This window comes from Ziziphus jujuba, chromosome 2 (genome assembly GCF_031755915.1).
Source record: "Ziziphus jujuba cultivar Dongzao chromosome 2, ASM3175591v1".
Classification (NCBI taxonomy): domain Eukaryota; kingdom Viridiplantae; phylum Streptophyta; class Magnoliopsida; order Rosales; family Rhamnaceae; genus Ziziphus; species Ziziphus jujuba.
In genome coordinates, this window is record NC_083380.1 from 32,580,854 (window position 1) to 32,607,810 (window position 26,957).

Genomic DNA, 26,957 nt, shown 5'->3' on the forward strand with positions numbered 1-26,957 from the left:
TGAGTGAATCAAATAAATATGTAGAGAAGAGTCTTTAATTGCCATATTGCTAAGCAATCATATGAGCAAAGGATTACTCCTGTCAACCACTTATTATTCAAAAATATTAATTTAATAATTCACAATTTAGGAGGCATATCAACTTCATCAAACCATTAAAGAATATAAATTATTTTTTTTATTAGTTTAATTATTTTAACTTTGATAAATTATCAATTTTTTTTTATAATTTATAAAATATAAAATAAAAATCAAACTAAAAGAAAAAATTTAAACAACTTAAAAAAAAAAAAAACTGAAACTAGATTACTTTTCAAATCAAATCAATTTAAATTTTTTTCAATCTTGGATTATTTATTTATTGCATAAAAAAAAAAACTTTTTGAATTCCTCCTAGAAAAAAATTTTGTTAACGACAAAGCTTTCAATGCTGCCAAATATCCTTCATTTTTCAAATATTTTTCCAAATGCATTTTTTTTATATAGTGGTGCTTTTTTTAAGAACTGCCATTAAAAGTTTCTAATAGGTTATCATTGTTTGGGTTGGATGTCAAAGACATTTATTATTCAAAATCAGTAGTTTTTTACTATTAATTAAAATTATCGATCTATTTATTTTTTAGATTGTATTTTTTTAAGAAAAATATAGATCTAAAAAATTTGTATAAAATATTACTAGCAACACAACCAATCGGTAATTTTTAAAAATTAAAAGTCAATAATTATATATAGCATCTTTAATTAATATATATATATATATTTACCAAAAGAAAAGCTCTAATTAATAGATATTTATATAATTATCATTCGATAATTTTTTTTTAAAAAAATATTTGATATAGGAACATGTAAACCCAGTTACTTTACTAAAAGAAAAAAAAAAAACAGAAAAAAAGAAAAAGTAATTGGCAATGGTATAGCAAGTGGGCATTCAAAAGTATGATATGATAAAGAGCAGAATTAAATCATTGTAGCTAGCTGGTGGGGGTTGGGGCGGCGCGGTGGGGACAAGTAGCTGTACACCATTCACACTACACCTCCTTTTCTTTTCCAAACCAACTATTTTCCTCTCTTTTTTTTTTTTTTTTTTTTTTTTTGTTTGGGTGAAAAGAGCGGTTGTATTGAACCAACTATTTGGCAGGCCAAGCATGCCTAATTCTAATTCATAAATATTTGCTTGTGGTTAAAGACTAGACCCTTCATTTATTTGGGTGGCACTAGCTTAGCTTTGTTTCCAAGCTAAGCCACTTTTCTTTTATTGTTGTTTTCATCATTTCAAACACCCATAAAACAATTTTAAATTCTTTCTTTGTCATGTGCATGCAAAATTAATGGCACCTTGAGTAGCAGTCATGGTGATTGAGATTGATTTACGTAAAAATTTGAAGTTTGTTGTCATGGGAAAATTCTGGGTAAGAAATATTGATGATAGACTGGTAAAAGAGATATTATATATATATATATATATATATATATATATACGGGTTAATTAAAATGCACTGCATCCTTTGGCAGTAAGCTAAAAGGCTTTTTATTTTTTATTTTTTATTTTTAACAAAAAAAATAATAAAGTTTTGGACCTCAATTGCAAAATATTAAGATATATATAGCATGACTAATTTACGTTCTTATTTACTATACAATTTACTTGTTAAATTCAATCGAATCTGTCCTACTCCATAGCTCATTTTCTGTCTTGTTACTATTACTTTTAAGCGTAAGGTTTTGTTTTTTTTTTTTTTTTTTTTTTTTTTAAACGGTTTCTAGGTATAAGTTAGTATTATAAAATTAACAGTATTTTGAACTATTTGTTGACTAGCCTTGATACCTTTTCTTAGTCATTTCCTAATATTTGAGGCAAAAATGTGCTAAACATATATTAACTATACATAATCCAAAAGAGATAACAGCACAAATCTTATTAAATTGGAAGAGTTCTATGGAAAGACTTTGAATAACTTAATTAATGCGGATGGTAAACAATAAAGAAAAACTAAAGGTGACCATTGAAGAGATGTTTATTGGGCAAACGATAACAATAAATATCGACATCGTTGTATGATTGAAACCGTACCAATAGAGGTGAGAGAGACAGTCTCTTTAAGAAATAAAAACAAAGACGTATATAATATATTAAAATGCCGAAAAGGTCATATGTCATAGATGCCTCTTTCTCCAAATTAAGAATATATAAATGTAAGATAATTGATACTGCTAATCTCTGAATTAAATTTATATTTACAGTTTAGTTTATAAATTTTTTCATTGGTATTTCAATTCTTAAATTTTATGTTCTAGTGTACTGTAGTTTTTAAATTTATTTTTTATTTAATTTTTAACAGTCTTGAAATATATGTTATATTTACTGTACCAATTTTAATAGATACAAGATATGTAATACATTTACTATAATAGAAAACAATAAAATTAGAAAACCAAACGACCTCACAAAAGTGTTGCATTTTACATTAAATATATTAGATATCTCAAAACTGCTAAAAAATAAAAAAATAATTTAAAAACTAAAATGCATCAAAAACTAAAATTTAAAAACTAAAATATCAAAACAAAAAAAAAAAGTTCAAGATCAAGGATCAAAGCCTAACTATAACTATAATTCAAAAACTAACTATATCAATTACCTTTATATATATATATATATATATATATATATGTACACCATGTTAAATTGTTTAGTTAATTTTATAATAAATCATGGGAAAGAGAAACGAGTGGCTCCAAGAAACAACTGAAAAAGGGAATCCAGGGCCATAAGTATGTGGAAAAGAAAAGAAAATAAAAAAGGTTAGGTCCACGTGGTAGCTACTTTTAATTTAATTTGAAAATTGAAAATTGAAATATGAAATAAGAAATTGAATAGAGAGAGATCATATATATTTATAGATTGGAAAGCAATCGACATTATCAAATTCATCGTCTATCCTTTTTAATGATTCAATCCATGTGCACATGATTTTGTTGCCTTTGAACAAGATCCTCTACTTGTTAACTTAATTTGAACTAATTCCATCAACATCAATTAATCTTCTAATAGCCTATCATAGTTTGGTCTTTCTAATGATTCTCCATCTTCATTAATTTTTTTACCCATTTTTTTAATTTGTCAAAGGCTGCACACCTCTCGACCCCAATAAAAAGAATTGGATAATATATTGGATATTTTCGTTATGGTGAAACCTCTAAAATTCTCAAAGAAAATGCTCAATATTCAAATCGGCTCTATATTCTTCTAGAAAATTAATATAACAGTTTAGTTTTAACGGTGGCACCAAATAGTTAGCTTGTTGATGTGATAAAATGATATGTTTTTATTTTATGAAGTAAAAAATTAATACAAATTAAAATATTCAAATAATGGAACCTTTCAAAAGACAAATAAAGTTTAATATAAACCAATGAAAAAAAAAAATGACATGTATGCTTTTCACATCATGATAAACCATTTGCTAAATAATTTGGTGTTTAAACAATTTGATGTCTAAAGTATTAATGATATTTTGACTTTTTTTTTTGGTAAATTAATTATATTTTAACTTGTCGATGATGTGAAAATAAATTTTCATTTTTTATTATTTTTTATTTATATTTTATGCGATAGATCAGATGGTGACATGAAGTAAAAGCCCCAGTTGTAGTCGTGCGTTTAGTTGTGTACGTTGTAGCTGGCTAGCAATGTTCAATGATTTGTGTTTGATTTGTTCTGAGAGTGAGAGAGAGAGAGAGAGAGAGAGAGAGAGAGTGAAAATGTGAGGAAAGAGGGAGAGAATCAGTTCGGATGTCATGATGTCCTTGATATTTTATATTTGTTATAATATAATTTGGAAATTACAAGTATGCTTCCTATCCTAGAGCCAAAAAGGGTCAAACCCATCTCCAAATAATTAATAAAAATATTAATATTCCAACTTTCAACTTTTTATATTGTTGTAATTATAATTTAGAATGGAAATAAAAAAAGAAAAAGAAAAACCAATTATTGATTGGTGTATATTAAAATATGTGAGACAAGTGCAGGGACAGTGAAGCCACCTTCTCTCTATTAAGATGGCTTCCAATTAATTAGCTTGCTCGTCTTTTTTAAGATAGTCTAGTGGAAAGTTATCAAACCAAAAAAAAAGAAAAAAGAAAAAAAAAAGAAAAAAAAGAAAGAAAGATAGTCTAGTCGAAAAGTTAGGTACGATTTCAACTGGCAATAATCATGAGTTTGTAACTTAATTTTGTTAATTGCTTCAGTTGATTATTTTTTAAAGGAAAATTCTGTTTTAAGCAACTAATTACATGATATATTTCCTTTAAAGTTATTCTTATGGTTAAGAAATATATTTCTTCTTTTGAAGGAAAATTATATGAGAAACTTCATAATTATATTTATAACATAATTGAGTTCAGATGGCATGTCATGATCGGTAAAGTAAATTATTATTTAATGAAGCCAAAAGATAATTAGTTTCTTCATATGTTCAACTGGAATATATGCTTCTTTTAAGTAGCACCAATTTAGTGTTGGTCTTTATACAGAAGGGAAGGTTCTGGAGAGGACACCAAAAAGTATTTATTTTTCTTTTAAATTATAAAAAGAGGGTAACATAAAGAGTGAATTTCGATTGAAGGTCCGGTCCCCATGTTCTCCAAACAATGGTATACCTTACTTTTTGGGAGTATATCTAGGTTTAGCTACTTAAGAGTTGTATATTTATAAGGTATTCTTTTACCATATTATTAGCATTAAATTAAATTAAATTCGTTTAGTTACCTTCCCAAGACCATCCATGTTAGGATCCCTTGTCATAAGAGGAGGATAACACCTTTTCCAACACCCTTGTCTCATGGTAGAACTGCTGTTTGTTTATTTGCACTCAAACTGGATGAAAAACAAAAAACAATATTTAACAAAAAATATGCATGGAATCCAAAAGATTTATCGAAATCTAAAAAACAAGGAAGAAGGAAAAAGGAAAATAGGGGAAAAAAAAAAAAAAAAAAAAGGCTCTCAATTTTGTAAGCTTTTGGTTGCTTAATTAGAAGGCCTGAGATATGAAGCTTTTTTTCCAAACAAAACATGAAAAAATTTAAAGATATCGCAGTAATAGGTATGTGGTAATTATACATTCAGTGACAAAGCTAATATTTTGACATAAGTTTGAATTCCCTTAATCATAAATATATATATATATATATATATATATATATATATAAACCTTAGCTGACATACATAATACATATGTTTCTTAGAAAATCATATTCCTTCTGCTCTTACAGTTTGAAAATTCATAGGAGAATCTATGAGATTGACTACTGATGCATGCAATTCCAAATAATAGTTTAATTATGATACTACAAAGAACCATTTTAATATACATACACCTACAAATTAGTGTGTGAAAAATTGAGAGTACTTTTTGAGAATCTTATGATGTCATATTTCTCCAACTTATTAAGAACAAAACCGGCCCAGCTACATTGTCATAATATAATTAGGATTAATTATATCAAACCATTATTTTTAGACAAAGTAGTCTATAAAGTTTGATGTGGAATTAAAAAATAATAGATGTGGAATTAAAAATAATAATCACATCTTAAAAAGAATTGAAATTGTAGGTATATATCTGTCTACAAGCCAAATCTCAAACTAAATACTTTGAATGGATATTCTTGGTAACTCCACTCTATACGGCATTCGTATGCTTATGTAAAACAAAAATAAATAAATGAATGGGCCTCTTATGCTTGTGTAATTTGCTTCTCCAAGTTTCATGCAAAAAGGGAAAGCCAACTAAATGCACGTACCGATTGTTGAAAAAAAAAAAATAAAAATAAAAAAATATGGGAAGCCCATTCATTCAATTGAAAGTACTGGACTTGGGCCTGGTCATTTAAATGACCTGAATAAAATGTTTCTGGGTAATAAAAACTTACAAAGTGACAAAATCATCTCACTTCCTCAAGAACCAATAACAATATAAATCTGCAAAATGTGAATGGGAGATTGAAGGTTGACCATATCAAATTTAAACAGCAAAACTTGTAAATTGGAGTATACATTTTTAAACTTGCAAAGCAGGAATAATAGACAATGTGGACCTTAATAGGTCAAGGGTACAACAACTGTTTCCAACTCCAACAGCTTCAATCTCACAAATCTCCTGCAACAAATAGATTTTGAGTTGAGAGTTCTATTATATCAACAGTCTTGAATCATATCCAATGATAGACAAAGAGCTAGCTAGATATAAATCACACTAAAATGGCCATGTTTTCACCATATAATTGGTATACATACCGTATAAAATATGAGATCCATATTCAGCGGACTTGAAAGAAATAAGGGAAAACTGGCTTGCTTAATTAGTGGGTTTGGAGGTTGTGAATGAGTTTTAGTTCGTAACATATAATAATTTGCTTATAAATTATTTCTATTGGCTTTGATAGCTCTTCGTGAGCATGCGCTTGCAAAACAGTATGAATTAACAAATTATGAGTGTCTTACAAACAAAAGTTGCCCAGGTTGAGGGTCACAGTAGAAGAATCCTTCTTTGCATCGTGGATATAAATCAATTTGTAGAGGTCTTTGATACCATTTGTTCTTCTCGTAGATGTAGACATTCTTTTGTCATTGACGGACCATTGCATGGTGATGAAACAAACATGCTGTTCTTCAAATCAAGTGAACCCTGCACACACCATTTATATTCTTAATGACTGTCCCTCAAGCTTTTCTACATGTACTCTAACTCAAGAGAAACTTGCATTACAAAGTCAAGGGGGGAAAAAAAAGAAAAAGAGAAAAGAAAAAAGAATAAAATAGAGTGTGAGGAAGAAGAAGAAGAAGAAGAAAAAAATAAAGAAAAGAGGAGAAAAAAGAGGACTATCTGAAATCTTAGTTTGATGGGTAAAGTTATGCAGCAAGAGCCAAGATGGTGGCTGCAAGCACTGATTTTATTCTTAGGTTGATTAAAAACCAGACAACTTGGCATCAAAAGGCCAAAACATCGCACAAAACAACCTCTTAATGCCTTAAAGCTTTTAAAAAGGACCAATTACTACAAGATATAGGGAAACCAGATTGCCAAGTAATTTGAGAATAGCAAATTGAGCTTCATGAAAGAAAACATCTCAATCTTGAAGCTCCATATTACTCCTACCCCAAAAAACGTTATACTGCCTTCTAGGGATGCTGGCCTTCCTCTGTCTTACCTTAACTATGAAAATACAATACTTCCACTGCTGATTGATTTGTGGGAACTCAATGAGGAGAAGAAAAGAATAAAAGGAAGAAAACGAACATAAAAGTCTATGGCACTAGCTCAAGTAGTTCATACCTACCTTCAAAGCTGGCCTTCTTCTGTCTTAACTATGAAAATACAAAACTACCGTTGCTGATTGATTAGTCTATAGCACTAGTTCAAGTAGTTCATAAGTTTATCAGAATTAGGTTATGAGACCTCTGTAATATAAATTTGCAAAGAATTTAATGTGCATGGAAATTAGCCCAAGAAACATTTTACACACCAAAATAATACTAACAGAAATGTCTCTTCATAAAGCAGAAATATAATGGTAAGGAAAAATATAAGAAAACTACCCCAAGGGATTTGGCAACAGGAGGAGGAGAAACTTGTGCTGCACCTAGGTGTTTTGATAGAATAGCTTCCTTGAGAGATAGACTCCTTGTTTTCTTTGGAAAGTTTCTTTCCGTTGCTCTTGCTGACATAAAATTGCCACTCATTTCAGCTGATCTTGAAGTTGGTTGAGTTTCATCCTTTGAAACCCATCTCTTTTCCACATACCTACAAGTTCTAAGCAAATTAAGGTTGAAGACAAAAGGAGGAAAATTATAAACAACAACTTTTTCTCCACATTAATCCTTAAGAAAGTTTCAGCAAACAATTTACTTGGCATGAATAAATTTCTCAATCCCATTTCTGTCGGAATTTGGAGGCAGTCTTGTCCTCCGATGTACGTCTTTTGTCTTAGTCTTTCACAAATAGCATCCAAAATATGCTCATCCATGAGGGAAAATATCCGAACCTGCAGTATTATCCAGAATCTCAATATTTTTTTTTTTAATTTTTTTTTCCTCCAGAACCTACTTAATGAGTTAATGCAAAGTAAAAGGCTCAAAAACCATTAAATCATTAATCATGCCAGAAATGTTTAAACGGTGCACCTTGATATCCCAAGAGGTGCAATGTGTTATTGTGTTACTGTGCAGGATATGGGTTGCAACTTGCAATGATATCCCGAGAGTTAAAGGAATTTCCAATACCCCGAAATAAGAAGTAAAGGACAAAAGTCCCAATAATATGAGCCATAAACTATCAGAAGCTGTTTTCCTGAAAAACTATAAACTACCACTTATCCAATTACAGACAGCAAAGACAGATTAGTATTATTCACAGTTGAAACAGTTAGATTATTAACAACATAAGGCTGAAGGTCTTAAATAAAAATGGAAAGACAGGATTGTACATTTCATGGAAGAGCAAATAGTTCAATTTATACTGTACTTTTTTGTTATTATATCCAAATGCCTAATCATCAGTTCCAACAATATGACATCAGCAAATAAATATCAAAATTTACTTTGACTATCTTTCATTCTATCAATTTATGGGGAAGAAGAGAGAAGAAATGGCCTTTGAAAAGTTTGCATTATATTGATGGTAGATCCTGAAAATATGGCATGTCAGAAATGGAGAAAGCTAATTTCTTTGCACAGTAGCTCAGTTTTTTTGTAGTCCAATTCTTAAGATATTAAATGATATATTTGTACTCCAATTAGTAGACGTGCAAGAAACTAATTGTGCCAGACATTTTGAAGCTCACTTTCTTTATGAACATGAAGAGATGGCGTCTTATATCTCGCTGAGGGTCTTCAGGCAAATTCTCCAAAAGAATTTCTTCATTTACTCCTCTGGTAGCTGCCCAGATATACTGTTCAGCTTGTGGTACTCGCCTACATGATGGACCAATGCAAACAATTAAAGTTTGCAAAGCTTGCATGTTATGTGGTTATACTAGTTCCTCAAATGCTATGACACCATAAGCCTATATTTCCTAACATTAAAATTTATAAACATACCTAGTTACGTTGCAAATGAAAAAAGGAAAAAATATACATTGCACATACTGCCACAAAAAAACTTCAGTATGGAAAATTTTACGAAACAATTGATTTATAAAGTTTCCAGACAAAAAAAAGCATAATACTAAACAAGAAGGAACTAAAGATTCCAATGGAAAAAAATTTACCTTTCCTAAAGTGGAAGATACAATACCACATAATAAATCAAATAACAAGATGGTGAGCTGATAATTATACCTCCTAAGTTCTTCAGGCAAGCGGCGATGACTCATCCATTGTTCAACATCATGGCGCCTTAGAGACATTTCTAGCCTCCTAAGTAGAAAGCCACAAACATTGAAGATAAGCATATGGTTAATTTAAAATTAATACTATATACAACCACACACACACACACACACACACAAAAATAAAATCAAAAAAAGTTCTTAACATGGTACATAAGAAATCCTAAAAACAAACCCGATTGCCCTTTATTCTTTAGAAAACACATTCTGCAAATTTAAAATATCATTTTTTATCCTTTTATCCTACTCTCTTAATCATCACCAAGTATTTTTAACTTTTGTAATTGGAAGAGGGAGGGGGTGAATGCAGGAATGCAGCATGTAATCACATGACAAAGCTATTACTAGCATATACTCTGTTGATGAAGGTTTCAAGAGATAAATTGAAATCTTGCATATCAAAATCTAGAAAAAGGTAAGTAAAATACTGAAACTCAAGCCTAATTCATGTCACCTAACGGTTTTGCCCTGAATAGTTAGGATTGAGTACTTGAGTCAGTCTTATCTTAACCACATGTCCTATTATAAATTAAAAAAATAAATTGAAAAATAAATCATACCCATTGAACAGATAACAAGAAGAAAAATAATGGATCCATAAAAATTGCCACCAAGCAAGCTATGACAAAAAATTTGTTCAATTTTTGTATAACTTTAGCATGGGGGTTCATAACTCCAGGAATATATGGACTCATAAAAGAGAAAATTCTCCTTGCCCAACCTTTGGCATCGCCATAGAGAGCATTATGGACTGCAAAGAGTTGAAATGAAGTCATAACTTTGTAGAACTATTTATGTCATCATTCTAGACAGTAAAAAATATAGGAAAATAGACATCAAATGTTACAAAACATTCATATATTCATTTTATTCATATAGAAATGTGGATTTAAAAGGTGAAAGATCTCTAAAAGATGACGCATTCTCTCATTCTTTTCAAAACTCATTTCTGTTTCCCTTGTCAGTTTCACGTATATACACTGAGAAATGTTAAAAAAAGCACAGTTCAATTTGGTAGTGGAGCAAACAATTTTAGTTCTAGCCTAGGGACCATCAAAATGGTCCATTTGGCAGTAAAGCAATCAATTTTTTCTATGGTCTAAATTTCATGTTTAGGGCAATAATTTCTCATATCAGCTTATAAACTATATTCTTTATAGTTGTCCATTTATGCCACAATCATGCATGCATAACTACAGAGGGTATGGTTTAGCAGTGAATATAAAATATAATCTTAGATTGACACAAATTTGTGATGGCTAAATTCCTGATCATGAGATAGAAGCAGCTATAAAATTAGAAATTTATTCCATACAGCAGCTGACTTGAGTGTTAGACCATGATAGAGAAGTAATTAGGAGTACGAATATAAACATGATAATCTAGAAATACTAATGCATCGGATTAAAAATGAAACACCTGGGAATCAAATATACCCAAACCTTTCGGGTATTTGTGTGGAGTTGCTTCGTAATGGTAAATTGTTGGGCACGTTGTGCAGTAGGGATCATTGCACATACCCAGTTGCCCGGACCTCAGTAAACGCTCATTTTTTCCTGCAAAGCTGTAATTCGGCCACTCATTCTGATTCGTTCCATTAGTGGCAAGGAACCTTTTCCACCCTAGATTCTGCTTCCCTTTTCACTGCTACAATACGACTTGGCCGTAAAAGGTTGTTGGGTTGACGGACTTTTAGTGGACCACTCATAGGTATGAATGGAGATATTTGACTTCTCATGGGGCCAGTATGCCCCTACAAGGTTAGGTTCACTTGCATAAGATTCCATGGGGTTCATGGAAATGGCGAATGATACACTTTGTGTCCGGCCAAATCTTTCAAATGGCGAATTTACATTATCATCTGATGACCGAGGATGATTGTGAGACAACATCGGCATCTCATCTTTTTCATAAGCAGCCATCTCTCAGAAACTAGACCAGCAAAAGTGCACATAAAATTAATTCACACTACATGAACGGACACACTACTAGCTCAGACATCAAGTACAAAACTTAACAGCCATAAAGATTAACTAGAAAAATCAGATATATCACCACAAGAGGGTAAGCACTCTTGACCCTATTATGCCCTTCCTTCAAACTCTGGCCCGAAATTTATGCGACCAAACAAGCAAGTAGCTAATTAAATGCATCAGTTTACTTTGTTAGAATATCACGTATGCCAAATGTGCTTCTATAATAGAAGCAGCAATATGGATATAACAAGAAAGAAGTATGGGGTGTTTACCAGAATTCCGAAGAATATGAAAACCAGCTTGAGCTTGAGACTGAAATGAATTTGCAGGGGGCAGAGAGTCAACCAACCTGCATCAGCATTTTATCCACAGAATGACAGACTTAACAGAGAAGGCAGAGTAACAAAGACGGCTGACTTAAGGGAAAGACTTTGAACCCAGCGAAAAAAAAAAAAAAAAAAACACAAACAAACAAATGTTAAAGACTTTGAAAAGTCGGTTTTGGTATTTGCTTTAAACGTTACGGAGTTGCTGGCGCGACAGGGAAAGGACGGCAAGTCCATAACAGAGAACTACTTTCTACTTTCTTGTGGATTTCATATTCGAAAATTAACTTAACGTCAACCTCTAATTTTTGTCTCTTGAATTTATTGTCCACACATCTTGTATTTATAATATATATATATATTTTATTGATCGTCACCACTTTATACTCCATACGCCAATGAATCTCATCTTGATGTGGCTTAAATATATATATATATATATATAATTCGCTGTCATATAAATTGCTGTCATATAAATTGTTTTTATGTATATGTATACAAGATTCATTGACACGTAGGATGTTAACAATTATGATTAATGGCAAATATTATTTTCCATCCAAATCCAAAAACCAAACCCATTTATCTCTCAGGTAAATACGACCTAATTTTTTTCCCCTCTCCTTCTTAACCATTTCTTGGGGGTAAATATAGCGTTTGTATGGAGAAAACCAAACAAATATAACTTTAAAGGATATTATCATTATTAGTCTCAAAACTATATAATCAATATCACTTTAATACTTAAATTTATTTTTTTGACAATTTTATCTTCAAACTAACTTTAACAATTCATCTTATTTTCTAAATTATATAATCAGTATCACTTTAATCCTTAAACTTAGTTTTTTAATAATTTCATCCTAAAACTAATTTTAACAATTCACCTTAATCCCTAAGATTCTTTTCCATCCATTTGGAATTGTGAAACTCACATAGTTTAAAAAAAGAAAAAAAGGGATAACAGAAAAAATCTTAACAGCAAACAAAATATTTTAACAATTCATCTTAGTCCCTAGACTCTTTTCCATCTCCTTTTCCATCCATTTGGAATTGTGAAACTCATATAGTTTAAAAAAAGGAAAAAAGGAATAACGGAAAAAATCTTAAACATAAAACAAAATGTTTTATTCCGTATGTATATCAAAGAGATGATTCAATTTACTAAACCAACTATCATTAACGAAAAATCAGTAATTCAATAATATAATTAAAATAATACAAAAATTATGTAAATGACAATTTAATTAGAATTTGATTGGTTGATCCTGATGTATTATTATGGTTGGCATTTATGCTTGGATAATTTTTTTTTTCATATTATTTTAAATCTCATTTATAACTAGTAAATTAAAGTTTGAACAACAAAGGCAAGTCGCTGCTCTACAATGAAAGGAAAAATTTAAATTTCAATAATATTATAATTATTTTCAATTCACCTTTTAGATTTGTAGAGAAAAAAGACGAGAAAAAGGATAACGGAAAAAATCTTAAATATCCTTCATAATTCGCTCAGATTTAAAACATATGAGCTTTGAAAAAAGATCTAGAAACTAAAGTGAATTGTTGAGGTTAATTTGAGGATGAAATTATCAAAAAAATAAATTTAAAAATTAAAATGATACTGATTATATACTTCCACATTACACCACAGGGGAGGGAGTCGTACTCTAACCTTTGTCATGCAAATATAAAAGAGACTATATTTTAATCGAAGTTTTTATATATTATACACACAATAAGGTTCCGGTGAGCATATAACTTTTTAGGCCATTCATTTTCTCAGTTGTTATGCCCTGGAAGGATGGCATCATTGTAAATAACCGTAAAAAAAAAAAAGAAAAAAAAAAGAGATGGCATTATATGAGCCATCAAATCTATTGCTTTAACAGCAAATCCATTCATCATGACACAAACATTATGCTTACAATGCTGTGGTAAAGGGATGCAAACTGTCAGCATAAAAATCTTCCTCTGAACCAAACTAAAGACACACACAGCATCTCTTTTATAGCAGTAAACAAAATAATTCCACCATCACATATAATCTTAAAACAAAATTTGCACTGTATGATCACGGCAGAATACAATAATCTCTCTCCGAGAAAATGTCAATGTCTTCTCTGCTTTGGTCGCTTTTGTGAATGCTTGCCTTTTATCTTCCATTTTTCATTTCCACCTGGTCGATTTTTCTCTTCTATCTCTCCGACCTTGCGCTTCCTAGAGAGATGAACATATGCACAGAAGAAGAATGAGAGGCATTATAAACAAAGCATAAACGCTTTACTGCAGACTTTAAAAAAGCTTAAATAACAAAACCAGCAACATTCTCCAAATTCATAGATACAAGCTGACAAAAAAAAAATTGAGTTTTATGTCTAAAAATTAACATAAGTATCTAAATGGTTTCTGCAAATCTTAATTCACCAAATAGCACAAGCCTCAAGCTTCCAAGGCATCTCATTCTCATTTAAAACAAAAGAAAACTATGCTTCACAATACCCATTTTCTTCAAAATTTTATTTACTCTGAAAACGAAACAAATAAAAACAACATTTGTCCCTTCGGATGAGTCATGACTATGAGTCACAACCAAACATTTTTCCTACATAAATAGACATGTTATGCATAACTGGAACCAAAGGACAGAACATAGACTATCTCACCTGTACTCCCCAAGAGTACGATCAGAAAGAAGCTCATCCGCAAGTGTAGCCTTCCTTTCCTTCTTTGTTAGCTATTAGAGTAGAAATCCAATGGAAACTCTATCACTGTTCCAATCTGATTAATAATAATAGTTAAAATCAATCACCAAATGTTACAATATTTCACCAAAACAGAAATTAATAAACAACAAGAAAATTAAGTTCAAAATCATACTACTTCTTACAATACAAATATGAGAATGGAAACTTGCCTGGAAATACTCTGTTGTTGACTTTGAATCACCCTTCTTGTAATGTCTTTTTGGATCCATTACATTCCTCAACTGTAAATTTGTATAAAGATTGAGAAAAACAATCAGTCAAGACTAAGATTTCCATAATAACAGAATACTGATTGTCACAATAAAATTTCAATTTAAGTTACCTAATTCCAGTGCCTCAATAACTAATCTTAAGCAATTGGAGATCTTTCTGTAACTCAGGAGTTATGGTTGGTGCTGGCATGTCAAACCTAATCACAATATTTTCGTTTTAACGTCATTAGCTGAATTCCAACTAATGAGATACAAACTAAAAAAGTTAAAAGAGTCTTAATCCTTGCAGCTTATAAATTAAGCTTAAAACAAAATAACCCAGTTGAGGCAAACTTATCATTGTTGCAAATTCTTTTCTTTCTCGAATCCAATGAGAAAAATAAGAAAGATTAAAAGATGGGAAGAGACCAGAAGCAATTACCAACTATTCCCAGCAGTGCCTATGAGTTGCTTTCTACGGAGTTTGTTTTAACTTTCTTGGGTTATTTGGTGGAACGAAAAGCCCATCAATAAGCTCTGAATTGGGTTTACATATTCCACCACCACTACTACTTTCTGGCTGGTTTTGATGAGACCCAGTTTTGGTTGCCGAAGTAAAAGTAGGCAACTTTGGTTCCCACGATGTGCCGATCACTACCTTCCTTCTGGCGTTCTATGAATCTATAAACCAAAAATCCTAAACCCACAAAAAAAATAATCAAAAACCAATAAAACCAAAGAAAGCCAAAGTAATAACCCCAAAAAAAAAAAAAAAAAAATCATGGAGACGAAGGCAGTGATTTAAAAAAAAAAAAAAAAAAAAAAAAAAAAGAAAACGAGAAAAAAGAAACAGAAACAAACTAAAAGCTTTCAATCAAGATTTCAGAAGAGTTACCGGAGATATCGGGATGGCGCGACCGGAGATGCTTAGGTGGCCGGGATCTGAAGTTCGTGCTCCGGAGCTGAGGAAGCGGCGATGAGCGGCGGTTGAGGGGTCTGAAGAACGACTATCGGCTTTGCTATAAAATCTGAAAAGCTTGGTGAAATAGTGCTAACTTTTGCCCACCAATCAAAATACACCACTTATTATAAAAATATAAAATGAAAAAGAAAAAAATAAATCAAGGGTTAAATTGTATTTTCGTACTTCCTATGTTGTTAAAAAAGGCCCTCCAATTTTTATGTGGGTATTTATTATTATTATTATTATTATTATTATTTTTTTGGGGTAAGGATATTTAGTTCGGATTTGATTTTAATGTGGACATTTATTTTTATAACTGCAAATTTTGATTTTGGTATTTTACCCTAATTTTAATTTTGATTTGAACATTGACTAAGATATAAAAATTTAACAAAAATAGAGGGTCATTTATAAAATTTGAAGCAATATTATATGTCTAAAATATAAGAAAGTTCTTTAATATGTATATATATAGAGTATATATATATATATATATATACACACGGGCGCACACACATTTATAAGCAAGTTATAAAAATATTTAAAATTTTTTTTGAAATAAAATATTTAAAAATTATATAAGGAATAAAAAAAACTCTATGTATTTATTTTCTATTCTTACCAAATTTACTTTTAAATTATTCTTTTTTGGTGCAAATTTTTGAGAAAAATATCAGAAGTTTTTCTGTTGTTATGGATTAATTATTGGGTTTTGTTTTTAAAAAAATTATTAGATGTTACTATTTATTATAATTAACTATAATCATTGATGCCATCGCTAACGATTAGCAATTAACATTTTTCTTAATTTGTTTGCAAAATGCTCAAATTAATAGAATAATAAGTATTTGTAAGGAAACTAATAAAATAATATGAATCAGGCAAGTTAACGTTAGGGCCCTCGCAAAGATCCTAAAAATCGTTCAAAAACCAACAACATCAAAGAGAAAAAACAAAGTCACAGCAAAGTCCCAAAAACCCAGATCAAAAAACCCACAAACATAATAAATCTCTGAAAAAAGAGAAAACCCCAAATTCAAGTTTCAGTCGTTTAGTTCCAGCTCCTTCTTCTTTGTTCTTTTAGAGAAAAAAAAAAAAAAGAAAAAGTCATGGTTTGCTTCTGTGCCACAAAAATCCAACCAAAAGAGGACCACCATTTCAGACCCAAATGCAGATTGGTGAAAATCCCTGAAAATGTCCGAGTGAATCTCTCTTTCTCCATTAGGGTTTTCTTATTTCTCTGCCCACATGGCTTGGACACACGCCATGTCCACCGTTCCTTCTTCTTGTTGCTTTCGCCGGAGTTTTGGCAAAAATGGTGGTGATAATAGTGATGTTAGTTGACACACTCACAAGGAAAACCACAGGGTCTGGGTTTTGGGTGTACCCAGTGAGTGAACTAGCTTTGGGTCCGCCATTTCTAGAGCATCGATTGGGTTGCGTTCGATGAATGTTGATTTTCTCACTGCCCGTTGGAGATTGAACGCCGTTGATACCCACATTGCTCAGACGGCTTCAACTCGCACCACCATTGAGATTCCCGTTACATGTTACTAGGTGACTGTCCCTGAATCTCTCTCTCTCTCTCTCTCTCTCTACCTATGTATAAATTATGAATGCGGTGAAATGTGAATTTGCTGCTTTTTTTTTTTTTTTTTTAATTTAATTTAATTTATTTTTGGGGACAGGTGAGAATTTTAATTAGAAAAGGAAATTGATAATGGGTAATTTTTTAGTACTTGGTTAATTGAATTGTTCATATATCAAGCTTAGTGAGTGGTCCATGGTTCTGTATGATGTGGTACTCGAGCAAAACATGTAGAAGGCAAATTATATTTAGTGTATGATTTTATTAGTACATGGGAATATGTTTATCAATTGTGTGCTTGTGCTCAGTCATATCTTGCATAGCTTTTTACTCTATGTTTAAGAACTTACTGCCAAGTAAAAAAATCTTGCAGCTTATTGGTGTTACCGATCGAGCTGAAAAAGATGAGGTTGTTAAATCGGTGATGGATTTGAAGAGTGCTGAAATTAAAGATGGTTATAGCATGGAAGCTGTTGTATCTCGCCAAGTAGGGACATGGCTGTGACTGTACTTGCATATTTTTTCTGCTCTTAAAAATTTTGTGTAATTGGTGAAATAATTGTTTTCTAAGCCTTCTTATTTTTTTATGGGTTGGTGTCCAGGATCTTTTAATGGATGTTAGAGATAAACTTCTTTTTGAACCTGAATATGCCGGTGATGTGAAGGCAAAGATACCACCTAAGGGTACACTTCGAATTCCTTGGGCTTGGTTGCCTGGTGCTCTTTCCCTCCTTCAAGAGGTAAACTCAATTTTTGTAAAACCCATGTAGTTTTTATGGGGTTATTGTTTAGCCTACATACTGCCTTCAGTATGTAGGCTTTTCTTTTTCTTTCTTTCTTTGCAATTTTGTGTACACTGGGCTATGTGAATCTTATCCTTTTTGGAAATCTACCTACTGTAGGCTGTAGCAAACCTCAATTTGTCACCCTGCTTTTGGGTGTTTATCTTTTCTGATACTATTAAACTTCCTCTCTCTTGATAGCTTGAAATTTTTTCTGCTCATAAGTAATTTTTAACTTTAAGATTCATTAGTTCTGTTTTTGTTAGTGTTATCGTTATTGGTTTTTGGTTTTGGATTATGCATATGATGGTATTGGGATTTTCCAATCCAGGTCGGGGAAGTAAAGTTGTTCTAGATATTGGTAGGTCAGCTCTTGATGTTAAACCATATATGCATGGTTTGCTTCTTTCTATGGCACTTGCTGAGGTAAGACATAGCAGAGAGGTCAGGATCTTATACCTTCTTTCTATAGCAGTCTTGTTATGCCTCCTTTTCTTATATAGGTGCTTTCTTGAAATGTGCGTCTGCAAAGATTGGCCTTGAGAAGAACAAGGTGTCCCATGGATTTGAAGCTCTTGCTTGTGCACAGTGTCTTCTAAGGAGTAAAATATCTCTTGGGAAATTAATGTTATCTCAGGTAATGCTTGTATCCTTTCTGTGCTTTACCTTTCATCAAATATTATTTATTGAAGAATTTTACGAATTTTCCAGTGTTTATAATGGACATGTTCTTTTATGGAATTGTTGTAAGTTATAGGTTGCAACTGATTTATCTGACTCTTTGTCTTTTGGTTGCAAAGCTGATGATAAAATGGGCAAGTGAAGGTGTTAGTAGGACAGATGTTTAAAATATAGGATACTCTAATTTGGCTGAAACTAGTGCTAGTGAATAATATATGGCAAATTGGCAAATTTTTTAAAGCCAGATATTATTTCCTTAGAGTATGCTTGACTTTGCTGCTCTTTCAAGTGTATTGTTGGGCATTGATTTTAGATAGAAGAATCGCTGGAGGAGCTAGCCTCTGCTTGCACATCGGAATTGTTAGGCATGCCTCACTTACCTGAGAATGCTGAACGGAGACAAGGAGCAATTTCTGCCTTGCGTGAATTGCTCAGACAGGGACTTGATGTAGAAGCGCCACGCCAAGTTCAGGATTGGCCATCCTTCTTTAGCCAATCTCTCAATAGACTACTAGCTTCGGAGATTATTGATCTTCTTCCATGGAATGATTTAGCCATCACGTGGAAGAATAAGAAATCCCTTGAGTCACAAAATCAAAGGGTTGCAATTGATTTTAATTGTTTCTATTTAGCATTAATAGCTCATATTGCACTTGGCTTTTCAAGCAAGCAAAGAGAACTGGTAATTTCTTTATCATTTTACCACCACATATTTTACTCAGATACTCCTACACTCTCCCTTGTGGCATTAACTTATCTGTACTTTCATGAACATATGAATTCCTAATTTTGTTCTCAGAGAGAGAGAGAGAGAGAGAGAGAGAGAGAGAGAGAGAAGATACATGTGTTTACTATAATGTCTGTTCTCGTTGTCTTTTTTACTTTTTCTTTTTGCAGATTGACAAAGCAAAAAACATTTGTGATTGTCTGATAGCATCGGAAGGCATCAATCTGAAATTGGAGGAAGCTTTTGCTTGTTCCTTCTTGGTGAAGTGTGTTCCTCCTTCCCTCCTACATTTTTGTATGGTGCTGCTTCATTTAAATACATTAGAAATGTCTCAGTTTTAGTGGTTAGGAATATTATTTTATCTTTCCTTTTCGTACCTCATTTAAGAGTGAAGAACACTATAATGTCTCAGTTGAATTCTCTGCTTCATTTAAGTCGTTTGACACTTACATATATGCCAAATATCGATTTACTAGTCATTTCAGTCTCAGCAAAAAAGGGACCAAAAAAAAAAAAAAATTTTTTTTTTTCCATTCTCAGAATAACTCTGCTGTCAGGAACTTTCATGGGAAATTGAAATTATGTAATTTACCCAAAATATTTTTGGCCTTGTCAACTCCAACCCCTCAGTAAATGAATTGAAAGCACTTTAGCAGTATACAATACAACTACTATAAATATATAGCAAGTCTTTTAATAGGAATGACAAATACAGTTAAAACACAGATGCTTATATGATAAAAGTTTAAATATTGAATAATGCGATAATTAATATTTAAATTGAAAAATTAAAATCTTAAATAGGATGTGGCAGCTTTTAACATTTGTTTCATAATCATCTTTTACTTATTAAAATTAGGGAATTCCTAACTAAAGAATTATAATGTAAACTAGACATGGTAGTAATCATGTTTAAGATAAATTTACTTACTCATAGTGACATACTTATTTATTCTAAATGGATAATACAATTCAAATTATTACAATGTAAATTACCATATTAATCATTAACATCCATTTTCACCTTAATTTTACTATTATGTATTTATATACCTGCATTCATATAATTTTTATTTTAAACAGAAGATATAATTAAAGAGATTACTAAGAGCAATCAATAACTTCTTTTATTTTTCCGTAGGAAACATGCAATTAATAATCACATATGTTAAATATTTTTCCCTAAAGAAAATGAGATAATAAAATTTGTCAAATGTCAAAATATTGAGACATTCTCCACAAAAAAAAAATAATAGTTATAAATACCAAAACAATCTTTCTAGCAATTTTAATCTTTAAACCAAAGACCACAAAGAAACAAGGAAAAACCTTTGGAATACAAGGAAACCAAAATTATGAAGCGAAAATAGTTTGCTTTAAGCTATATGATTCCTATATAATATTTTCCCCTTATAATCAATGCAGATGTTGTTTATACTTTTCATTTTCGATTATAAAGTTTTGACATTTATGCTTGCTTATGAAATATATTTAAATTATCAAATTATGGAGCTTTTGATTTATTAAAGTATATGATTTACAGTCCACATATACAAAAAAGAAAACAAAGATGATTTGTTGTAGGTGTCCAAATATATTAGAAACTGAATTATTTTATATTGGGTGTTACATTATATACACACGAAATATCTCTTATATTACAATTTAAAATAATGAACAAACTAATACTTTTTACATTCATTTTATTATACATATTAATATAATTATTTTTTTTTTCTAGTAAAGCGAACTATAACACGTACATGTATAGTGTATTATGAATTATAATATTTATTTCATTTTTCGAGTATAAGTATAGAAACAAATTCTTTATTTTTTAGCAAATATCAAAATCCTTTAAATTGTGTTTAGAGTTTGAAAAAGAAAAGAAAATATACATATACATGACTTAATTTTTATAATTTGGTTAAATAATATAGACAAAAAATAAAATATAACATAAAAATAAGAATAAAATATAACATAATAAATTTTCCTCTTTTTTTGTTTTTGTTTTTTCCTTTCTTGAATGAATTTCAAACTCATTGACAATCGTGCATTATAATAATTTTAATTTTCCTTTTATGTAAATAAGAATAATAAATAAATATAAATGTATAGAAGGATAGTTAGAATATTTGATCAATTAGGATACTAATTTAACATATAATATATTGCCAAAAAAACATCTAATATCTAAAGATAACATAAGGAAATTTTCACCTTTATTTATCACATAATAATAATAATAATAACATTGAGGGAAGAAGTGGGGACTACAAGTAGAAAAGCAATAAATATAAACTTTAAAACGTACTTTAATTCACAAAATTACCAAAAGGTTGCATCGCAAAGACAAAAATATCCCATATAAAGCATTTATAAAGAATATTCTATAACTATATGTTTATGAATAAAAATATAATTGTGAGAAAATATTGAAAAGCCTAAAAATAGCCCTCAAAATGGTCCTTGAAGTCCTCCCTTTTAATATAAACCATATATATATATATATATATATATGAATGAGTTCCAATGATAATTGTTATAAATGGTTATTTAGATATTTTTAGACTTGATTAATAATTTACTTTTCCTATATGGTAATAAATATTTAAGTGTCAAATGACTTAAACGAAGCAAAGATAAAAGTGTTCTTCCTTTTAAATTTTTGTTTGTTTCTTTAGAATTTGCTGTGATGCTTAGGCGGGATGCACGTAGTACCCGAGAGGTCTCGACCGAGAGTTCCGAAAGCAAGTCGAGCCTTAGGAATCTCATATTTCAGTTGACTCGACCCTTAGGAAGCTCGGGCGATAGCAGCTATACCATAGACCAAGTCCAATGATTGAGAGCTGTGAGCTTTGATGGAACCCAATGTCCAAACGCAGCCGTGAATTAGCTATCCAACATGGAGAAGATCTCAGAAGAAGGGATGCAGCGCCTGACTAGGATATGATTGGAATCTCTGGCTTCATGTTAGAAGGTGATGCAAGAGAGTGGTAGAAGGTGGAGAAAACACGTAGAAGGCATACATGGGACCAGTTTAAGAGTGCTTTCACTATAGAGTACTATCCTCCTGCCTACCGTGAAGCCCGAAGGTGAGAGTTTGAGGAGCTGCGTCAGGGGAGTATGACCATTTTTGAGTACAAATAAAAGTTTTGGGAGCTGTCAGAATTTTGCATGCATTTAATATCAAACAATAATGCAAAGAAGATAAGGTTTATTGATGGGTTGAATGAGAACATAGCCTTAACTTTTGCCGGTTCAGTGCATCCAACTTATTAGTCTGCCTGAGATGCCGTGCTTAAGTTGGAGAGATAGGTCAAGATGCATAGGCCGAGATGTAGATTTTTTGAGGGTTCTTATATGGGGGCACCTAGCCAAGGAGCGTCAAAGAAGAGCCACAGTTCAAGCTCCTCAAGTAGTGGGGGACGAAGCCCATGAGGTACTTTTCAGTGGAGAGGTCGCTGTGCACCTCAGCCAGCTCATCACTCTATTAGCGGTGGTACGAGTTCTTATCAGCAGCCAAGTCTTGGTTCCAAACCGCATTGTAGACTTTGTCATAGACAGCATCATGGACCTTGTCAGTGGAGTGGGATGTGTTTTCAGTGTAGGTAGGCGGGCCACATGAAGAGAGACTGCGCTTGTGGTGTGCTGGAGTGTTAAGGGCAAGCCCACCGTCACAACAATCTAGTGGATACTGAAGTCAGAGTTCCCAGGGGAGCCAAGCGGCAAGAGGTTGATTAGCGTCAGCTTCGTAGCCTGCCAAACTGAGCAGAGGTAGAGGGCTGAGGCCCCAACAAAGAGGCCAAGGCTGAGTATTCGCGATGATGCAGTAGGAAACCCTAGCTACACTGGACGTGCTTACAGGTACACTCAATATTTTTGGTAATAATGCGCTTGTGCTTATAGACTCGGAAGCAACACATTCCTTTGTTTGAAAGGAGTTTGTCACCAGAGTTGGTATAACTCCCACACCTTCAGGATGTCTATTAGAAATTACTACTCCTACAGGAGCGTTCCTATGGCCTAGTCAGATGGTTGAAGGTTGCGTTTTCTGTATTGAAGATCAAGTAGTGAAACTGGACCTAATCCTATTGGATCTATTCGGGCTAGATGTAATCTTAGGCATGGATTGATTGGCAAGGAACTATGCCTTCATGAATTGCTACAATAAAGAAGTGACGTTCAAAAGACCAGGTCTGCCTTAGATAGTATTCTGTGGAGAAGTTGGGAGATCATTGCCAAGGTTAATTTCGGCCATCATCGCTAAAAAGCTATTGAACAAGTGTTATCAAGGATACTTAGCCCATGTGGCGGATACCAAAGTGAGTGGGGTTAGATTGGAAGATGTTCCCGTGGTGAGAGACTTTCTGGATGTGTTTCCCGACGAGTTATTAAGGTTGCCATTGGAGAGGTAAATTGATTTTTCTATGCATCGCATGGCCCCAGTGGAGTTAAGAGAATTAAAGGTTCAATTGCAAGATCTGGTGGATAAGGGGTTTATTAGACCAAGCGTATCACCATGGGAAGCCCTTGTTTTATTTGTGAAGAAGAAGGATGGAAGTCTAAGGTTGTGCATCGACCATCGATAACTTAATAAGGTGACCATCCTTAACCATGACCCATTGCTGAGGATAGATGACCTTTTCAATCAACTTCAAGGTGTCAAGGTATTTTCTAAGATTGACCTAAGGTCTGGCTATCACCAGTTGAGGATCCGAGAATCAGATATTCCTATGACTGTCTTCAGGACAAGGTACGGGCACTACAAATTCTTAGTGATGTCATTCAAGTTTACCAATGCTCCTGCGGCCTTCATGGATTTAATGAATCGAGTGGTTCGTCCATACTTAGATCGTTTCGTCATTGTGTTTATATACGACACTCTAGTTTACTATAGGAGCCAAGAGGAGCACGTGAAGCATTTAAGGAGAGTGCTTCAGACTTTAAGACAGCATCGACTTTATGCTAAGTTTGACAAGTGTGAGTTTTGGTTGAACCAAGTGGGTTTCCTTGGACACATTGTGTCAGTTGAAGGTATTTATGTAGATCCTGAGAAAGTTAAGGCAGTATTGAATTGGGAGCACCCAAATATTGTGAGGGAGGTGTGAAGTTTTTTTAGTTTAGCGGGATACTACCACCATTTTATAGAAAGGTTTTCAAGGATTGCAGGACCACTTTACAACTTAACCCGAAAGGATGTTGAATTCAGATGGACGGACAGGTGTGAGTAAAGTTTTCAATAGTTGAAGTAAAGGTTGACATCCACATCTGTCTTAACTTTACCTAATGGGAATGAGGGTTTTGAAGTCTATTGTGATACATCCTATCAAGGTTTGGGCTATGTGCTAATGTAGAATCAAAGGGTGGTAGCGTATGCCTCATGACAACTGAAGCAGCATGAGCAAAACTACCCTACACATGACTTGGAGTTGGCAACTGTAGTCTTTGCTCTAAAAAAGTGGATGCACTATTTGTATGGAGCCACGTGCCAGATTTACACCAACCACAATAGCCTCACGTACATTTTCACCTATAACGAACTAAATATGAGACAAAGGATATGGATAGAGTTGTTGAAGGATTATGACTGTGTGATTGATTATCACCCGGGCAAGGCGAATGTAGTAGCAAATGCTTTGAGTAGTAAAGCTACTAGATTTTTTGCCCATATCCACGTCATCCAACTTCCTTTCATGGTGGAGTTAAAGAAAATGGGGGTACTATCCTTCCGGAGTCCTTTTGGCTAGTTTTTAGGTGCGACCAGTGTTAGTGGATTGTATATTGGATGGAGCCCTCATGTACAAGGGCAAGGTGCAAGAAGGTCTTGACTTGGAGTTCTCTATAAGGAGGGATGGAGCCTTCATGTACAAGGGTAGACTCTACATTCCAGATATTCCAGAACTCAAACGGGAAATTCTCGAACAGGCACATAGTTTGATGTATACGATGCATCCCAGAAGTACCAAGATGTATCGGACGCTCATTAAGTACTATTGGTGGATTGGTATGAAAAGTGAGGTGGCGGATTTCATAGCAAAATGTTTACTTTGTCAACTGGTAAAGGTGGAAAGATAGAAGCCTTCAGGGCTACTTCAACCCTTACCTATTCTCGTATGGAAATGGGAGTAACTTAATATAGATTTCATGTTCAAGCTTCCTCCCATAGCTTGAAGATACGATGGCATTTGGGTGGTCATCGATCGACTTACCAAGTCAGCACACTTCATATCGGTGCGAGAACGGTTCTCGCCAAAGAAATTGGCTGAGTTGTTCTTACAACATATCGTGAGTCTACATGGAGTGCCGATCTCCATCATATCCAATCAAGATCCATGTTTTACTTCACGATTATGGTGGAAGTTGGCAGATGCATTAGGAACAAGGCTTAACTATAGTACTGCCTTTCATTAGCAAATTGATGGATAAGCAAAGCGTATGATTCAGACCTTGGAGGATATGCTAAGGTCTTGCATTATGCAATTTCATGGGAGCTGGGACGAACAATTGCCACTAATAGAGTTTGGTTACAATAACAGCTACCAAAAAAGCATCAAAATGTTTCCGTACGAGGCCTTATAAGGGAGGCAATGCCGAACCCCACTGTGTTGGAGTGAAGTGGGATAAGGGAGACTTCTTGCAGCGAACAATGTAATTGGGTTCGAGTATTTACAGATGACCATGGACAAGGTGAGAGTCATCCGAGAAAGGTTGAAAGTTGCCCAGGATCGACAGAAAAGTTATGCTTATGTGCTTAGAAAGGATTTAGAATTCGAAATCAGAGATTGTGTTTTCTTAAAGTTATCTCTTTGGAAGGAAGTGATACGTTTATGTCTACGAGGGAAGCTAAGTTCTCGTTATATTGGGCCCTACGAGATCATTGAGAGGATTGGTCCTATGGCGTACAGGTTAGCACTACCTGAAGAGTTAGCACGGATACATAATGTATTTCATGTTTCGATGCTACGGAAATACATTATAGATCCATCTCATGTGCTCAAGATTCCTAACATTGAGTTGATGGAAGACTTATCCTATGTGGAGCAACCAGTTCAGATCCTAGATCATGAAGAGCGAGTATTGCCTAACAAGACCATTCCCTTAGTTAAGTTTTTGTGGTGGAACCATCTAGTTGAGGAAGGGACGTGGGAACTCGAGGTGCAAATGCGTGGTCAATACCCCTATCTGTTTCAGTGATGTGTGAAATTTCGAGGATGAAATTTTTGTAAGGGAAAAGGTTGTAACATCCCGTCTCGAAATGCATGGAATTTTCTTCATGTTGACCGAGATTGATCGGGTTTGACCACCATTGACCGAGGAGGGGTAAATTTTGACTTTTTGTTCCGGATGGAATTTTGTGTTGATTGAGGCACCGTTGCGATGTACATGTCGTTCCGATTTCATAGACTAGTAGCACGTTAAAATAGGAGTTACTGTTTGAAAGTTATAAGTAAGACAAGTTGTGGTCCATTACTAGATCTACCTCCCCACCAAAAATCACAACCAGTGGCCACCGAACGCTCCGCCAGAGGTGACGGTTTCCGATGACCACGGC

General features: G+C 32.9%; 3 protein-coding genes across 23 annotated transcripts in view; 1 reads left to right on the forward strand and 2 right to left on the reverse strand.

Moving 5' to 3' along the window:
* LOC107419553 (rRNA-processing protein fcf2) overlaps positions 1 to 15,701 on the reverse strand; it is a 76,798-nt gene extending 61,097 nt beyond the window's left edge. Inside the window, exon 1 of one of the 2 annotated variants that reach the window (XM_060814824.1) lies at positions 15,553 to 15,701. The gene's annotated coding sequence lies outside the window, so the exon portion shown is untranslated. The remainder of the gene's footprint in view (positions 1 to 15,552) is intronic. The other variant, XM_060814823.1, reaches the window with a different exon arrangement.
* Positions 4,345 to 12,010, reverse strand: LOC107419552 (probable cyclic nucleotide-gated ion channel 20, chloroplastic). 17 transcript variants are annotated; one of them, XR_009635508.1, is made up of 10 exons: positions 11,645 to 12,008; positions 11,452 to 11,535; positions 9,347 to 11,328; positions 8,851 to 8,980; positions 7,917 to 8,052; positions 7,607 to 7,811; positions 6,512 to 6,695; positions 6,106 to 6,167; positions 5,941 to 5,989; positions 4,354 to 4,882 (listed from the first exon to the last, which is right to left on the reverse strand). XR_009635508.1 is itself a non-coding variant. In XM_060814015.1 (7 exons), exons 3-7 carry the CDS (start codon positions 10,905 to 10,907, stop codon positions 7,747 to 7,749), a joined length of 501 nt encoding a protein of 166 aa, XP_060669998.1. In that variant the 5' UTR covers positions 10,908 to 11,328; positions 11,452 to 11,535; positions 11,645 to 11,996; the 3' UTR covers positions 7,477 to 7,746. The 17 variants fall into 17 exon arrangements, 1 of the variants encoding a protein (XP_060669998.1); XR_009635510.1 differs by lacking the exon at positions 4,354 to 4,882 and having other exon boundaries at positions 5,962 to 6,167; positions 9,347 to 9,424; positions 10,118 to 10,147; positions 10,816 to 11,328; positions 11,645 to 12,000; XR_009635507.1 differs by having other exon boundaries at positions 4,345 to 4,882; positions 6,106 to 6,695; positions 11,645 to 12,009.
* Positions 15,702 to 16,479: 778 nt separating the features above from the next.
* LOC107419548 (plastid division protein CDP1, chloroplastic-like) lies at positions 16,480 to 19,878 on the forward strand. 4 transcript variants are annotated; one of them, XM_060814842.1, is made up of 7 exons: positions 16,481 to 17,178; positions 17,583 to 17,696; positions 17,812 to 17,949; positions 18,323 to 18,435; positions 18,524 to 18,628; positions 18,986 to 19,354; positions 19,570 to 19,878. In XM_060814842.1, exons 4-7 carry the CDS (start codon positions 18,382 to 18,384, stop codon positions 19,738 to 19,740), a joined length of 699 nt encoding a protein of 232 aa, XP_060670825.1. In that variant the 5' UTR covers positions 16,481 to 17,178; positions 17,583 to 17,696; positions 17,812 to 17,949; positions 18,323 to 18,381; the 3' UTR covers positions 19,741 to 19,878. The 4 variants fall into 4 exon arrangements, with proteins under 4 accessions (XP_060670828.1, XP_060670825.1, XP_060670827.1 ...); XM_060814844.1 differs by having other exon boundaries at positions 18,323 to 18,417; positions 18,495 to 18,628; XM_060814843.1 differs by having other exon boundaries at positions 18,323 to 18,417.
* The last annotated feature ends 7,079 nt before the right edge of the window (positions 19,879 to 26,957 follow it).

Excerpts from the sequence above, each read along its gene's own strand:
- LOC107419548 (XM_060814842.1), top strand. The coding sequence starts at position 18,382 with ATGCATGGTTTGCTTCTTTCTATGGCACTTGCTGAGGTAAGACATAGC. Across the intron at positions 18,436-18,523 it reads AGGTAAGACATAGCAGAGAG|ATTGGCCTTGAGAAGAACAA; the intron begins GTCAGGATCTTA and ends GCGTCTGCAAAG. Across the intron at positions 19,355-19,569 it reads CAAGCAAGCAAAGAGAACTG|ATTGACAAAGCAAAAAACAT; the intron begins GTAATTTCTTTA and ends TTCTTTTTGCAG.
- LOC107419552 (XM_060814015.1), bottom strand. The coding sequence starts at position 10,907 with ATGATCCCTACTGCACAACGTGCCCAACAATTTACCATTACGAAGCAA. Across the intron at positions 9,425-10,815 it reads TGGGTATATTTGATTCCCAG|GAGGCTAGAAATGTCTCTAA; the intron begins GTGTTTCATTTT and ends CTTTCTACTTAG. Across the intron at positions 7,812-7,916 it reads GAGAAATTTATTCATGCCAA|GTATGTGGAAAAGAGATGGG; the intron begins GTAAATTGTTTG and ends TAGAACTTGTAG.